At 36.2% G+C, this 17,012-nt stretch overlaps 1 protein-coding gene across 2 annotated transcripts in view; it reads right to left on the bottom strand.

Moving 5' to 3' along the window:
* Positions 1-3,017: 3,017 nt before the first annotated feature.
* The window catches only part of LOC119644603, an 83,093-nt gene continuing 69,098 nt past the window's right edge, over positions 3,018-17,012 (bottom strand). The window contains exons 5-10 of one of the 2 annotated variants that reach the window (XM_038044220.1): positions 13,114-13,756; positions 5,974-8,531; positions 5,702-5,900; positions 4,366-4,549; positions 4,175-4,294; positions 3,018-4,090 (exon numbers count right to left, since the gene is read on the bottom strand). In XM_038044220.1, coding sequence (XP_037900148.1) covers positions 3,904-4,090; positions 4,175-4,294; positions 4,366-4,549; positions 5,702-5,900; positions 5,974-8,531; positions 13,114-13,756 — 3,891 coding nt within the window. In that variant the 3' untranslated portion in view covers positions 3,018-3,903. Of the gene's footprint in view, positions 4,091-4,174; positions 4,295-4,365; positions 4,550-5,701; positions 5,901-5,973; positions 8,532-13,113; positions 13,757-17,012 lie in introns of those variants that run through there. The other variant, XM_038044228.1, reaches the window with a different exon arrangement.

Here is a 17,012-nt window from a genome sequence, read left to right as displayed (position 1 = left end):
GAACAATTATCTTGTTTTAAGAATTAAATTAGAAATTAATAATCGAATGAAGAAATCTAACGATTCGTTCCACGGTCACTACGTGGGGTAACAGAAATGATGCTCGAAATATGAAAGGAAATTGCAGAAACTGATTTCTCTTTCGAAAGGAGTTAGGCTTAAGGGGGAAAACGCATTTATTCCTACGAATACTGCCGATTTCTAACTGCCGCTAAGTGCTAATAGAATACTGTTGCACCAGTACCCTAAAGAACTGAATTCTTGCCATATAATTCCTGAAGAAAGATATACGAAGTCAGCGCTGTTTTTGTATTTTTCACAACTTTTGTGGGAAGATGGGATTGACCGGCCTCGACTAAACATATCTGTGTAAGCATAGAGATTAAATAACCTATTTTCTTTGAGGTATCTATTTTTCAGGAAATAAAAACTGTGGAAACTGTGATCATCCGTGATTTCCTGATGAATTCCGTAAGCAAAATATGGAAGAAAATCATGCACGACTGCCGTTTGCTGGTGCCCGAGAAAACTGTCGCCTTCTAATAAGCCTTTCAAAGGTCATGCTACAACGAAAGACTTCAGGACTCGTTTAGTGGGACTGGCATCACATCGGGCGCGATAATAGAAAAGCAATAAAAGAGCGAGACTCAAGATCACGGAGGCATAATAGCCTACAATACTCGCCCTCTGTCGCTCTTTCTCTCAGATGGGAGCTTTTGTTAAAAGTAGGTCTTCTAGGGGTGTGCTGACACAATTGAAAACTATCAAAAATGTTTAGAACATTATACTAAGCGACTTTGCCTTTCATTTAGTTTCAATTCCAATAATATTTGTGTCTGTTCGTTTATTTCGCAATATTGACGACTTTATGTAAATTTTAGAATCAGTTGTCGTATTATTAACGAAGAATGCGAATAAAAAGAAACACTCGGCTTGTTAGGAATTGTTTACCCCAACGCAGAAATATATGGGTAATGTAAACATAGATTATTACGTTAATTACAATATTTATCGTGATTATAACTGGAATTAAAATTTGTATTTGATTAATTACTTCGTCGTTGTGGTCCTTTATAAGGAAATCTTTGCATTAAAAACTACCAAAATTCATTGGGTAAACAGATCTGTTTGCAGCCATTCTGAATACGAATGAGCGCTTCTTAAACGCTATAAGCATCGTTACCCGCTAATTGTCTAATTTCTCCGTTCCTATATTGATTCCTTGCTTAACATCCCCGCGTCCTTTTAGAGTGAAATCGTTACCGTGGTCCTAACTTTGTTTATCCTAAATCGTAATGCACATATAGCACACTAGGATGACATTACTAAATAGAGAGCGTCAATTTGGTATCACAAATCATAAACGTGTTTGCCTTTGATTCACAGATTAGATAAAATATTGCGCTAAGGAGAAAGATGACGGCGTTTCAACTGATTTTCATAGGACCCTTCCAAAGACAGCCTGACACTCTTTAGTGTTCTATATTAATCATTTTCCATGGTTGCGGCTCAATCTCTTCAAAACTGGCTCGATTTCCTTTCAGTCCATTAAATGCCCTTCTTTTAAGTGATACAGTGATGGGTACTTTTTAAAACCGTTTCTTGGTCAATTTTTATTTTCGCAATGATGTCGTAAAATGAAATATACCGGACTTTTTAAGTTTGTTGACGCGTTTAATCGACTTTATTAGACGATTGTTCGCACAGAGCGAAGCGTTTGTCGAAACCATATGAAAATTTCCAGAATGCATTAGGGCGAACTGTTTGCGCGTTTGCGAGGAGTTCAATTAAATATTTTCAGTACACACGTTAGGAATTTTTTCACAAGCCTGCAAAGTGTTATTGCCTTTGTCGAAGGGATAATGCAAAAGATACCGAATTTTGTAGTATTTTCGTTCATTATAAACCAATGCAATTACTTACGACTGAATTGACAAGTGTCTTAGTGTTTCCCTTTTCCAATCATCTATGAATGAACTGTCTGTCACTTTCCGCACGCTGCTAAAGCTATTATGGAACCCTATGGCCACCTGTTGAGGTAAATTTGGCGAACTTCTTCTTTGGTCCTAGAGTTTAGATATACTTGCATAGCTATTAAAAGTACAGTTACGCGAATAAAGGTTTTACGTGTAAGCAAATTATTATTCATTTATGTAGTTTTCATAGTAGATGTGTTTGTTACATTGAGCCTTTTCTCTATGGGAAAATTCTCATAAAAATAACTTTGAATATAATGAACGCCGATTAATGTAAGAATCGTGTAAATTGCAATCCTTTACTACCAATTCAGGGATATTAAAACACATTTTTATTTTTTAATAGTTTTATTTCTATGTATGAACTTCTAAAAACTATACAATAATTTATTGTTTTTACTGTTGTTTTGTGTTTTTTTTTTTTTTTCTTGTTTTTACTTTGCTTCATATTTATTTTCATATTTATATACTATAATTGTATATATAAAGTATATATATATATAAATGTTATGGGTCGTACATTTATATGTATATGTATATGCATGTATTTGTTAGTTACATTATCTCATATTCTAAGTATACGCTTTATATATATGTAATGCCTGGATAGCATGCGGTTATAGATGTAATGTTTTTCAACATATTTTAGTTGATGCTTTTAAGTAAAGCGAAACAAAAAGATTAAGCATAGAAAATTTTAAATTATTAAACAAAACCGAGACAACCCAGAGATTAAGAATCTTTTTTTTAGTAATATTGCACTTAAATCGATACAGAGCTTAACTCAAAATGAAATGTTTGCTTATTGTTTGGCACACTTACATTTATTTAATATAAAAGAAGAAACGTAAAATTCCATTTGAGAGTGTGTTTAAAAATAATAATATATTGCACTTGAAATTAAAATGTAATTATCTAATTAATTAATTAATTAGTAAAACTATACTCTTTCAGAGAATTGGTGTAGTTGTTGCTGTAGTCAATGATTACATAAAATTAATCAACAGCTTCATCATAAACTCATTAATACAGTTTAGTTGATTTTTTTTTTGCTTTTTTTTATTTGTTTGTTTTTGTATTTTTTTTTATTCTACATACGATAAAGTTTCAGATTAAACTAATTTCTAGCCATGAGTTTTGTTTAAAGAGTTTAGTTTTTAATAATGAAAAGTTCAAATGCTTTCTAACGCTAAGAATTCATAGTTTAAGTTCTAAGGAAATACAAGTTAAAAAAAAAAGCTGTGTGTTCAAATTGTGTTTATACCGTTGCTTGTTGTTTACTTATTGGTTTTTCTTTTCGCTTATTTTTTTCTCCTTCTTATTCTGAGACGAGTATAAAACATGTCTTCTTTCCTTTTAAAAATAAATGTATGATTCCATGCATATATATATTCATAATATACATATATGTATACATAAATATATATACATATATATATGTATAAATATATATAGATAAAAATATATACCATGCCGTGTATGTACGGAATATACGTCACGAGTAGTTTTTAGGTAGTGAAGAAGATTTTTCATATATTTTCTTTGCATTTTTTAAACTTATTTTAAAAGTATATATATTTTATGTTTATTTCTTTACCTATTTATCCATAAACTCTTGTTTTGTTTATTCAAATATTGTCCTTAAGTGTTAAACTAAGACTCTATCCGTTCATCAGTAATTAAACGAACGGGCTTTCGACTGCTATAACACTTAAAATATTTGTTAATGTTTGCATGAGAATATTATCGGCGATAATCTGTTAATGATCTGAGCTAAATGGGTCGGCATGTTTGATGGGCTAAAAACACAGTGCACATTACTACAATTTGATAATTAAAATTTTTTCGCTAATTATTATCTTTATAATCGTCAAACAATAGCAGCATACGTTGCCCGTATTTAGTTATCTTTTAAATCATTAAATACTTAAAGTAATTGTGCTATAACTGGTTCAATTAGACACATATGTTCAGCTCCGCGTACTGGTAAACGATTTAGGCAAAAATGACGTATCATATCGGGGACGGTATCGAATGGACGACTAAACTGCCCCAGGATGTATTGGCCGGTTTCGTTACGTTGTATCCGCATATGCATAAAACCTTTAGCTCCTCTTGAAAAATGAAAAATGAAATACACACAAAAACGTATCATAAGCTATTTGATTGTTTATTGTAAAATCGTTTGTTCTGCTTACTTTAATGATAATGAATAATCCTGTTTGGTTGATTCGCAATTACGCACTAAGAAGCTACCCTCACTCAAAGGACGCAAAGTAGTTTCAGCTTCTATTCGCGTTATAGCTCCATGGTACCATCTGTCAAAAAGAGATTAAATTCATTTAAATTGTTTTGTTATTGAATTATTATTACTATGGTTTGAACTCACCCTTGCCTTTCCAAAGGTATTGAAACATCAATTAAATCTACAGCTGTGGCAAAGCCTTGGTTCAGATTCAGATTTAATTCTTTATTAGCGGTTACTCCACGTAAATCCAAACTACCAAATTTGTTGCCACTTGGCCGTGATTCGTTTAGATTTAAGGTAAGGTTTTGACGAAACAATGCAGAGTCTGTAATGAACAATATTCTGCTAGAGTTTGCTTTCTTCTATCATTTTCTTCTTTGGCTAATTTTGATAGAACAAAATGGCAAATTACTGTATCTATTTCTATTAAAAGCCAGGAAAGTTATCTAAATGTAATCAGACTTATCAAATCAACGAACCAACCAAAAAAACGGGGCGCGAAAAAAAATCATCGCATATGTAAAATTAAACTTTTCAATACATTACACATTAGATATCTAGATCGGCCTAGTTCAAAACGATACTCAATATCTCAAAAAAAAAAAAAAAAACAAAAAAAAAAAAAAAAAAAAAAAAAAAAAAAAAAAAAAAAAAAAAAAAGGAAAAGAACAAGTAAGAAAGTTGTATTCGGCGAATGCCCAATCTTGTATTCGACTCTCCAAGTGCTTTAAAAGAGTAGACCGTTTCTTAAAGTAAATGTGGAAAATTTCAACGTTCTAACTTTTATAATTTCTGCTCTGACCAGTTTGGTCCGTTTCCACTACCAACCTGCGTGCCAAGACTTCCAGTTCTCCCCCCAATTTTGAAGTCCATATTTTCTTGTTCGCGACCAAGAGAGTGTCAACAACAATCACTACACAGATGGACAGACATGGCTAAATCAATTTAGAATTTCACGTTGATCAAGAATATATATATATACTCTATAAGGTCTCTGAATCTTTTTCTTGAGTGCTACATATACTATGCAAATAAAATGCGTATACTTGCATCCTTCAGTGATGGGTATAACAAAAAAAGCAAATACATTAAGTATAAATAAGGAAATCCTTGATGGCCAGCATCTGTTTTTTTAAATGTGAGAATTGTTTCAACTACTTTCGTTTATAGTTGACATATTAGAAGGATGGATGAAGGAACAAGGATATTGCTAAAGCAACAGGGAACCTGATACCATTTCAGAATATGTACAGTGTATGTATTACCACGGTGTTATGAACGCGCATTTCAATGTAATGAGATTCCAGCATTACCCCAGACGTACACAAATCTTCTTTTAATGAACGATTATTCTTTATTGCAACCTCAGCTCTTATCTAAATTTTATATCAAATTATATTGTGGGCGTGTTACGTCGTATTTTTCTCAGAAGACTGCCTACTCTTGAATTTCTTTTCGTTTTAAAACACCTACTTACCTAATTTTAAAGCAGTTTTATTGTCATCACGTATCGAATGGCTGGATGAGGCTTGCGAAATGCCGCTCGATTCGGTGCTATGAGTCAAGAGACTATTAATTTCCGCTTGATTGGCACGCAAACGCCTTCTCAATTTGGGCATATCAAACGGTAAATCTCCCAATTCAACTGATGTGGCACTGCCGGAAGTACAAGCTTCCTGTTTTGCATATAAAAAATTATAGTATTAAAGTAAAACCGTACAGCACATCTTACGTCGTTTGTTTTCATACCTGTTGTAAAGTTTTTCGTCGTCTCAACTTTGGCATATCGAATGGTAAGTCTCTAAGATCCTGTGGCAGACCCATACTGTTAGTACTAATAGTACTCACGGCTGTAATATCGCCATTATTGACTTTATCGGTAGATGGAAAATTCAATTTTGGCAACGTGAACTTTTGCAAACCTATTAAAGGTTTACCATCCTCGCGGGAATGTAACGATATGCCGCTGTCCGAACCGAGAATTTCGTCCGTTAATTGCATCAGCGTCTTGTTGGCCGGTGGTCTACGTTTCTTCAAGGCATCCATTTGAAGCTGCGTTGTTGGACGTACATTTTCTACATTACCAGTACTATTTTGCATCTGATTAGGATTATGATTGTCACTGACTGCCACGACGGTAGTTAGATCTTCTGGTGAGGCGTTTTGTGTTTTATTTTGCTCAGAAAGTTCGGAAGCCGGCTCTTGGGACGATTTGTCTGATATTGGACTAAGGATATGCAATTTGGAATGTATGACAACGGGTGCTCGTAAGGGAAAAGCCACACTTGAGCTGCCCGATTCAGAGCTATGTGAACTCAACGAAGTCGAGTGCCTTGACTCTGAACTGGACGTACTGCGATTGCCTTCACTAGTGCTCGAGCGCAGCGATTCCATGCTGCCACCGCTACTCGATGTGGCTATGCTTTCGGTAGAAGAATAATTATGTGGTCTTCGACCTTCATTGCTCACATGGTGGTGGTGGGAGGCGTGGCTTTTGCGCAACTCTAATACCCGTCCTGATTCCAAGACGAACGAACGTGGCCGACTACGGGATCTAGTGCTGCTGTGGGCAGGTTTACCTGCGTTCGAGTGATGATGACTAGATGCTGACTGATGATGATGGTGATGATTATGATTGTGTGCTGTTATCGAAGATGGCGGATTTACATAAGCACTATCGGCCAAACTATTTTCATTGCTTGTCGCTAGCGAAGAATTTGGTTGTTGCCGTAAATTCGAATGTATGGGAAGACGTAAGTCGCGTAAACGTGGATGGGCCGGATTTGCTGATGGCAGGTTCGGAGCACTTCTAATGCTGTTCATAAAAAAACGTTCATGCTTTCCAGGAAATTTCATTGGTAAGGGTGCCGTTGAGGGTGGTGAAGGCGTATAGCCACGCATCGGCAGCTGAGACGAAGACGTTGTGGTTGGATTATTTTGCTGATCTACAGCTTGGGTTTCCCGTAAGTGTACGTTACCTAGTTCATTGGAGAGAATTGATATACTGGTGGGCATGGATTCGTTTAATCGAGTACTTGGAACGGTTATGGAGTTGGATGCACCCACTGTCAACGGTGAACCGCTGCCACTATTATTACCACCTGAATTACTCGCCTGTTCCTGTATGGCTTGATTTTTGGAGTTTTTTAAACGTTTTCCTTCCAGTCGGTTTTTACCAAGAGCAGACTTTGATGAACGTGTATCGACTTTCGCAGGCAAATTCCCGTTATTGAGTTGCAACAGTACAGAATGATTCGTAATGCGATCGACCTCATCAAGATCATCGTCAGATTTCGCTATTTTGCAATCAAAAGCTGTTTCATAAAGTTGGCGGGTGCGACCAGACATTTCGTCGTCCTCGTCAACTGCGCCAAGTGCGGGGTTGCTATCTAATGCGTTATCGCTGCGGGTTGAGTTAGTCGTATCAAGCAATAAGCGTGATTTGGATGAATTTAAGTTTTTTGAATCCTGGGTTGAACAATCGTCACACTCATGAACGCCATGAGGATGTACATAGAAAATACTGCGTGGGCGAAAATAGTCCTCTAGATCATCACCAAGACTGGGAGCTACACAGGCACAGGCGGCTGGTCCGAACAGTCTATGTGGCGGCATCGACGGTAGCGCTTCGGGATAAACAGTGCAATTTACAGTTTCTGGATTAGAATCATGGCAAATGTTACCATATTCGGGATTTAAAGGTTGAACATTGCACGTTTTACGTACCAAAGCCAAAGCACGGGCATGCCACTCCCGCCTCTTCAAACATTCACTGCAATCCGATTCGTCTGAAGTTGTAGTAGACGGTGATTCACAGCGTATTATATGAACTCCGTCCTCCGTAAATGAATATCGTTTTGGTATGGGGTCCTGAGATCTGGGTAGAACGGTAGCATTAGTTGCTTCGGTTTCATCAAATTCGTCGTCTTGTTCGTCGTTAGTGTTTTGCTCAGTACGTTCGGGTACGTCTAAACTGGTACTCTTACGATAAGGCCCCGTCAAAGGTTGGCTGGCTTGCGGAGGTTCTGAGGCTGTTGATTGCCTCAGCTTTTGACGGCTATCCTTTTCAGTTGTAGCGGTTACGGTTGGCTCCTTAGCTTTGAGCAAATCCGAATAGTAGTAGGGCGAAGGATTACGTTTGCTGTGCTCTGCATTGGCTACAATAAGTTTGCGAGGACTACGATGAGCTTGAGATAGTAATGGACGCACAAGGTCGTCCGATATGCTGTCCGGTGAATTGAGTTCAGGGACTTTCACTGATGGCTGATCTTCCCCATCGTCGTTAGATGACTTTGGAGCCGAGGAGTCTGCAAAACAAAAAAAAAAAAAAAACGTAGAAAGGCGTTTAGTTTTCACGAGTAATGTACGGATTCCCATTTTATAGTACAGAGAATAATTATAAAGAAATAATCAATCGCAACAAGCGTTCACATCTTGTATGTTCAATAAAAGTTTTATCTACAGAAAAGAGGAGTTACGATCTGCATTTAAAGCCGAAGGGAGTTGTGAATTGACAAAGAATGAAATCTGATTTCAGGTATATATACAACACACGACTGTTGGTACAGGATATATTAAGTTTGCGCGAATGGTTGTAACAATCCGCAGAACTTAAGATAGCCCTATCTTTCTAAATTAGCGTAAAAACTTCAGATCAGCCTAATTCGTTGTTTGCTATAACAGAAGCAACTGCAAAATAATAAAATCTTTTAAATTTAGGCTTTATCGACATTTGAGTATCCTCGGATGTGAAGGCTTTCATGAAAATTACGCTTTTACATAAAAATGTATACTTTTTGGTGTAATTTTCATTAAACAAAGTAGGATATCTAATGGTCCACTTACTTACAGAATTCTTATTTGTTCTTTACTAGTTTGCATGCGTTGAAAAGGTTACAGTACTTGTGCTATCACTTTACCATCTAATATCATATATATAAGACCATTTGTGCCCCGAGGAATTTTTTTTCAAATGGAGAATGAAATGCCTTTGCGATACGTATTGCTAGCCAGAAAGGCTATTCCGAAACTCGCATGTGTTAGGAAGAAAAAATTTCGGAGTTTCACTTGGGTCGGGCTAGTGCTCCTTGGATAATTAAAAATCGTTTCAAATTTGGAAATTCAATCCCATTCTGGAACGCTTTCTGCCTTTGATGCCGATACTGAAAGCACCTTCTTGGAAGGAATTGCATGACGGCTCGCTTGAGTGAAAGAAAGAAACTGAACCCCATGAATGTGACATTTTCTGTCCTCTGATGTCACGGATTTTTCACACTTTACGAGTTGGCCGCCTAAAATCTGTTACAGCCCATATAATCATTGTTGTTTGCCGGGATTCCACTGCAAATTGTGAGTAACTCATCAAAAATCCGTTTTGGTTTATATCGGCTTATGATTGTCTGTTCGCCTTATCTCCCAAGTGGAGAAAAAAGATTAATAGTCCCAAGAATAGGTTCTGAATTGATTCGATCATTTTCGCCAGCATTGCCACTATTACAAACATATCGTATCGGCTATCGATAAAAGTAGAGTCGATAAAGTGAAGTATCGTAAAACTTTTACCATAAGCGGCAAATTTATGAGAAATGAAAGAGTTCTCATCTATGCGTCCAATAGCTAAAGTTCAGTTGACAAATAAAGTCAAAGTCAAAGATAGTGAGGGGGACAAAGCTAACCTTCTTTGTCTCGTGTCTCATAACATCTCTTGTATCATTAAAGCTTCTCAACGGGTCTGACAATTTGTTCGGTGCTTAGCAACCATAAACAAAAGCAAAGAAAAAAAGTCTTAAAAATGCCAATTTTATTAACCCTTTTTTCTTCTTTTTTTTTGAAGTAAAGTCGAAGAAAATATTTCCAGAACGCGATATCGGAAAGTTATATTCGCGAAAATGCCATGGATCGCGGTAGCCCCTAAGAGGCTTTACATGGAATCTTTAAAAGGCGTTGGTCCCAAATCGACGGTTTTAAACAAATACCAAATACCCAGGCCTACATGCTTGACCTTACATCTGACCATCAAGTACTTTTCGGCATTGTATTGGAATCTAGAGTTGTTTTTCTCGACTCGCTTATCCGCCTATCATATCTGTCGCATTTCTTTATTACTGCACTCTTTCTGCACGCTCAGAAATTTTGTCGAAATTCTAAATATTTTAAATCCTGGGTGTTCTTAGCTCCATTAATTAAACAGTCTTTGCTTCTTGTTTTAAAATCGTTTTCAATAGAAAACGAATAAATAAATAAATAAAAATATATATTATAAACAAATCTTAACACACATGAATGTAATAAATATAGTTCCGCTTAATCCTAAAAACTTTACGTCTTATTGGTCCTCAATACATTGCTAAAGAAAAAAAGGAATGCCTTCGCTAGCTATTTGTCGCATGATTTGTCCTGGGATAAATAACTAAAATTCAAAAAGAGAGGAAAAATGTCATGAAAAATATATTCTGAAATGATAGATGATGTAGACGTAAAACTTACCATTGCCTGGAATTGAAATTGAAATGGAAACACATTTCCTTTCAGAAAAGCATATGCTCCATTTTCAATTTAAATTTTTTTTCTTCTTCTCAATTTTTGAGTCGTATACGTCTAATTTTGATGAGCTTCCAAAACTTATTAAGGAAATTGAGATATTTGACTGACAACTTTTTCTTACGTTGCCAACGGCTACTTTGTCTATTTACTGTTTATTTGTAAAAGCTAAACAGTGTATATTGCGTAAAGTATTTTTCCGTTGATTAGCTAAGGTTTTACGCCCTTTCCTGTAGTTATTGGAGAGGGAATTATCTCGATGTAGTGAAATCTCTTAATCCAAACTACTGTAGAGTCCCACCAAGGGGTTAGTAGCAAATAATCAAGTCCAATCCAATTGTCTTACATCAAAGTTATCTTTAACCGATTCTGTGTAGCGTCTATCTGCTTAGTCTTTATTGCTTTGTGGAGTATAGAATCTCCTCGCTTGACCAGGGTCTCGCGATTTCAATGGAAAATGCTAACTGCATTTTGATTAAATCGTTACCACATTTTAATCAAACCATTATAAATCGGTTCGACTGTATCTGTCAGCTCGTCTATAGTTTGTTGTTGGAAGTCTATCATCGATCGCAATATTACAAAGAGATACGAATCCTATATACGTTTAAGTGGATAAAAAGTTGTCGGTGGTCAAATCCGTCGCCTATTTACTTATATTTTTATTCAACTTTACATCGGAAGAAGTTCAAGCGAAGAGGCGACCTATAACAAGTAAGAAAATTGGATTTAACTGCGATCGAATCTTTTGCATATCGCTTTTGTCGTAAAAAACGGCTAAAGCACAACAAAACTGAATTTTCATACTCCATAATATTAGATGGGATTCGCTGTCCCTATTTTTTCTATTTTTGTAGAATGTACATGGAAATGTTCATCCTGTGCCTGTTGTAGTTTATGAGTAAAGCATAATAAGTTCAGATAAGGAGAGTGCTGTTAGTTTAGCTGATGCTGTAAGCGTGTCCTTTAGCGATTTGGCCGATTTTCAATACCAAAATGCATGTAAGATTTTTTAACAAACACATTATAGAACGAAGAGAAGGATAGACGCGAAGGATAGATGCTTGTATTAATTCAGAACTCGTTGCTGGTGAAGAAAGTATATACTCTGTGCGATTTCTGAAGCTTGCTGCTGGATGTTGCAGACGTTTTGACAAAATAAAAACACTTGCCTACTTCGAAGGTATATGAAAGCCCTGCGTGATAAACGACGTTTTCGGTGAAAGGACGGGTAACACAGCAATTCCATTCACTCGATATGTTCTAGTACACAGCGCTTTATGTCATATCGTATATGATACATGCTTCAATTGTGGACGTGTCTTTAAAAGAATTTACTTACGCTTGGAATTGTACATGAAGGGTTTATTAAAGAACAATTTAGAAGCCGACACAAGGCTTTGAGGTAAGAACTCTATTTTTGTGTAATATAGTTGAAGAAGAAAATTATAAGTTTTCAATAACTGTTGGCGGCCCCAAGATAATTAAGAATGATAAGAAAAAAATTGAAATCAAATTCGTATTTCACGGCAACATTTTGACATCTTACTCGTGATTTCAAAGAACAGACGAATAACAGACAAACAGATTGATCTCTGCAAATCGATTCCGTTACTAATGGTTATGAAAAATGTGTGGAATAGATAATGAAATATCCCGCTGCTGAAGCCATTCGCATTAATATTTGGCTTTATAAGAAATTTGATACTTCGTAGCGTTTGAGAATTTTGCAAACGCAAAAGGGAAGCATACGAAGCATCACATTTCGGTTGAAGGAAACTTATCGATAACTTTTTTACTGAGTCGCACTGAATCGCAAGTCACGGCGCATATATAGTGAGGTTTGTTGTGTACCGCACCTGGAATGGAACCTGGGCGTTACGGCTGGGCGGATGGCTTAACCACTAAATCATACGCTAGCCATGCAAAACTGAGTAATTGCTTTTTTATTTGTATAGCCTACATCGCTTGTGGGACAAGTGTACATTAAGTTTACGCAGATCTTATGAAAAATTTGAGGTAGATCTAACATTTGTTATACCGATTAAATCTGAATCACTGCCTGATTCAATTTGGGCGTATGTTTCCGTCTATTCATCTGTCCATCCGGCCTGTGCACCTTGTTTCGTGGTGTTCAATTTGCAGGCCTTAAGTTTTGAAATATTTAGATGAAATCTAGTACACTGCCATCTTTTGGCCCATGAACGAATGCTATTAAAAATGATTTGGGCGGGACCAGTTTTTCGACCATTTCCCTTTTATTGAAAAATCATTATATAGATTACTGCAAGGTAATATCCTGTTAAGCTCTTATTTGCTTCGTTTAGCTTTTTTTTCTTACTTGCTTACCTGAACTGTAATTGCTGCGTTTATCTTGGCTATGGTGTGCTTTACTAGCGGAGTGGTCTTGTGGTCTTTGTTGTTGTGGTGTATTTATGGATTGCTGACGATGTTGTTGTTGTTGTTGTTGTTGTTGAGTTGATAACTGTTGGCTTTGTGAAGATGTTGGAGGTTGGTGGCTTTTATGTGGTCGTTTCTTAGCCTTTTTATGATAAAATTTTTTATGACGTTTACTATCCTTAGGATCCGAATAACCCTCAATAATTTTAACGGACGCTTGCTTAATAATCGATGTTTGGCCTTGTGTAGATGCAGTTATTGCTCCAATTCCTGGGAATGGCAACTGCGGATGTGGTAAACGATGTTGTGTCTGGCTGCGTTGACTATGTAGCTTTAGTGAGGGATATCCAGGCAGTTGCTGTAACGTAGAGTGATGATGTAAAGGCCCTTGACTTTGTACGGTTGATGGCGGCGGTGCGATCTGTAGTGACAGACTAACTTGGGGTGGCAAATTACCGAGTGTGTCTGCTATGTTCAAAGCTGTTAAATGAGCGTTAACAACTCCTGCCTTAGAAGGTAGAGTCGATAAGGGAGCCGGTGGCGGTGGCGGTGGTGACGGCTGTTGTTGTTCAGTGTGTTCAGTAAAATTTACCTGCAAATATGGAAACACAATTCCTCTTTCAATCTTCAATTAAAAAAAATTGTCTTCAGTTTGCCTAATACCCTAATATCAAGAACGTGTAGTTGTATCTAAAATTTAATTACAAAATTCTATAACGATGATTATCGCGAGTAATTATTTTTCATTTCTACATTTATGCCCTCAAAAATGGCACATATTACAAGTACTTAGTGAAGAAAAAAAAAAAAAAACAAACAGAAAGGAAAACAGAAACAACGAGAAATATGCTACAGGCAGCTACAGGCTGATGAAGGATTTCAAAGAGTTAAAACAATATATGTAAAAAAATTAAAAGCAAATTTAACAACAAATTATTAGACTATCATGGTTGCAATGCTTGCAGCAATTATGGCAATCACACCCTATCCTATCCATTTTTATTCCTTTTTCGGCTTTTCTGATCCCCCATATACACTGTGCTTTTAATGATAAAAACTTGGGGATGAAAATTCAATTTGCGGCCCTATGCACCTACTTCTAGTAGATAATTTGCCAAAAGAACTTAATAATGTTCTAGAAAAAACACAAAGAAAGAAAAATAGACTGCTCTTATTTTAATTGCAGCAGTTCGTGCTGGTGTTCCATTCGGAAAGAAGTAAATGTAAAAGGAATGAGTAAATACATTATAGTAGGCCAATAGTCCACCATGAAATATTCTACACCTTAATGCATTTATTCTTATTATTATAATGGTTCTTCAAAACAAGGCGCTATACGGGAAGGGGTCCAAAGCAAATCATTTTCAATTGTTCTCGAGTGAAAACACGTCGTTCTACCAAATTTCAGCAAAATATCTCAAAAATTGCTGCTTTATAGGCTGAACATAGAAGTACAAGACGGACAGACTAGCTAAGACTGACTAAGAAAGTGATTACGAATCGATTCGTTGCAGTAAAAGGTAGATATATCTCAAATTCTCCTGGATGTTGTGTACATCCGCACAAATTTAATACACCCTTTTGCCACAAGTGATATAGTATACGAAAAGCGCCGCCCACACGTTTAGTCTCTTTTGAATATTGTATATTGTGCTACCCATTAGAACATAATATGTCGAAGTATATAAGGGCGGGCGTATATGGTAAACTTTTCCAACATTTATACCTACGCAATTACAATCTTTTTTTTGTTCAGTACATATCAGTCATCTGCCATCATCATAAACCATTAACGGTAAGATACCATTAATATGTTGTATTATATTCTACAACGTATTCTAGTCGCAGTTACAACAATAAAAAAAAAAATACAAAGAAGCCCGTAGTTGATGTGAGGCAAACAGACAGCAATATTTTTATGCCCCTACTCCTGTAAATCTTCAACTTTTTCTGTTACTATTACATGCTTTTCACTAAAGCAGCAGTCGTCGAAACATTGCCATTATCTATGGCTAATGTTAACATGAATGCATGTGTGTGCACAAACTGTAAAGAACAATTTTACTACTTCTATAGTTGAGAGTGTACTGTTGTGATTTTTAATTTTTCATCTCTTTTTTAAATTTTCTATTTCAACCAAAAAAAAGGCATTCGCTTCCTGTCCTTTCTGCGGCAAAAGGCGATCATATCTGCGATACGTGTTCTTTACCAGCTAGGTGTACTGAGAGAAAATCTCGAAAATAGCACCACTTCAGCGAAGTTCGACGAACAAATTTTATATCCAACGGAAAATTTACAAGTAAGAAAATAATATTCGGCTGCGATCGACTCTTTTATACCCACCGCCGTTATCGTATCTATATCTACTCTCCAATAATTAATTTAGAATTAATACAGTCAGTTTGTCGCGTGCTTCCTTCCAACTCCTTTTAGTTGATATCGAATTAATTATACTACTAGAAAAAGAAAAACGAATCCTTCACCTCCTGGCATCCACCATATTTCATTTAGAACTAACACATTCTTACGCCGATAATATATTCTCACGTGAGGAATGTGCAGAATAATTTTCACCTTATGAGTAGTATGAAGAAAACAATAAAAATGTAATCACTTTATAACTTTATGTGGGCGTGGCCGATTTTTTATATTTTTTTACGTGTCCTCCATAAAGTAAAATTTCATAAAGAATATTTCAGTCGTCCGTCTACCTTTCACATTCCGTGAATAATAAACAAAAAACAACAAATTTTTGTGTGAAGAAACACATATTTGTCCAATTTACTGTGGGCGTGTGCACTGAGCAATTTGTACCATTTTCAATATCAATCTGCACGAAGGAACTTCCACTGTTTCTGCCAAATTTGAAACCGACGGCTTTCTTTTTTGTGGCCAGGAAAATGTTTACAACGGACATTACACAGACGGACAGATGGACATGCTTAAATCGATTTAGAATTCGATGCTGATTAAGAATATATATACTTTGCGAGCTCTCTGATGGATATTTCTGGCCGTTCCAAACGTTTTGGCAAACTGAAAATACCCACCATCCTTCGGTGATAAGTATAAAAAATGCGTAGCATGAGAAAATTTATATCTCGCATACAAGTGCGCCTAAATATTCTATTAAAAAGTATAAATATTTATTGCTACAACATGCTCGTAAATAGCAATTTCCCGCATCTCTCAAATTTTTATATATAATTAAAATTATTTATTAAGTCTCTGGCAGAGTAGTTCATGCCCGCGCACTGTGCCTTTTCTTTTATGACGTGGCGAATCATTTGTTGTTGACTCGCTACACAGTTTTTGAGATGAAGAAGAGAAAGAAGAAGAATTACACATTTTTGATATCAGAAAATTTGTACTTTTTCTTAGTTATTCTGCCGTAGAAAATTGTGTTTTTTGCAAATTCGGCAGCGGCAGACAACATCGAGAATGAGACCGTCGTAAAGCAATATTAGGATCATAAAAGGCACATGCATAATCCTTTACTGCTTTTTAGCATTATTTTCCTTTCTTACATTTTAATTCTTTAAAGTTGTCACAGACGGAATGACAGTTATTAATAGCCCGTAATAGCCCGAAACAAGACAGACTGCCTAAAGTACCTGCTTAGCAAAGGCTCAAAATTTTGATTCTTAGTAGATGTACGGGACCCAACAAGAAAAGTGCGGACTACGTTCATTTCGATAAAGACAGTGATTGGGAGTTTCATGTATACTTTAGTATTTGCGGTCCATTAACTTGCCTTTAATCTGGAGGGATTACCTAATTATAATAGTTATCCCGCCCTGCTATTCTCTCTCTCTCTCTCTCTCTCTCTCTCTCTCTCTCTCTCTCTC

The sequence above is a fragment of the Glossina fuscipes genome, unplaced genomic scaffold (assembly GCF_014805625.2).
Source record: "Glossina fuscipes isolate IAEA_lab_2018 unplaced genomic scaffold, Yale_Gfus_2 0, whole genome shotgun sequence".
In the NCBI taxonomy this organism is placed as follows: domain Eukaryota; kingdom Metazoa; phylum Arthropoda; class Insecta; order Diptera; family Glossinidae; genus Glossina; species Glossina fuscipes.
Note: the sequence above shows the minus strand (reverse complement) of the source record. Positions and strands in the feature narration are given on the sequence as shown.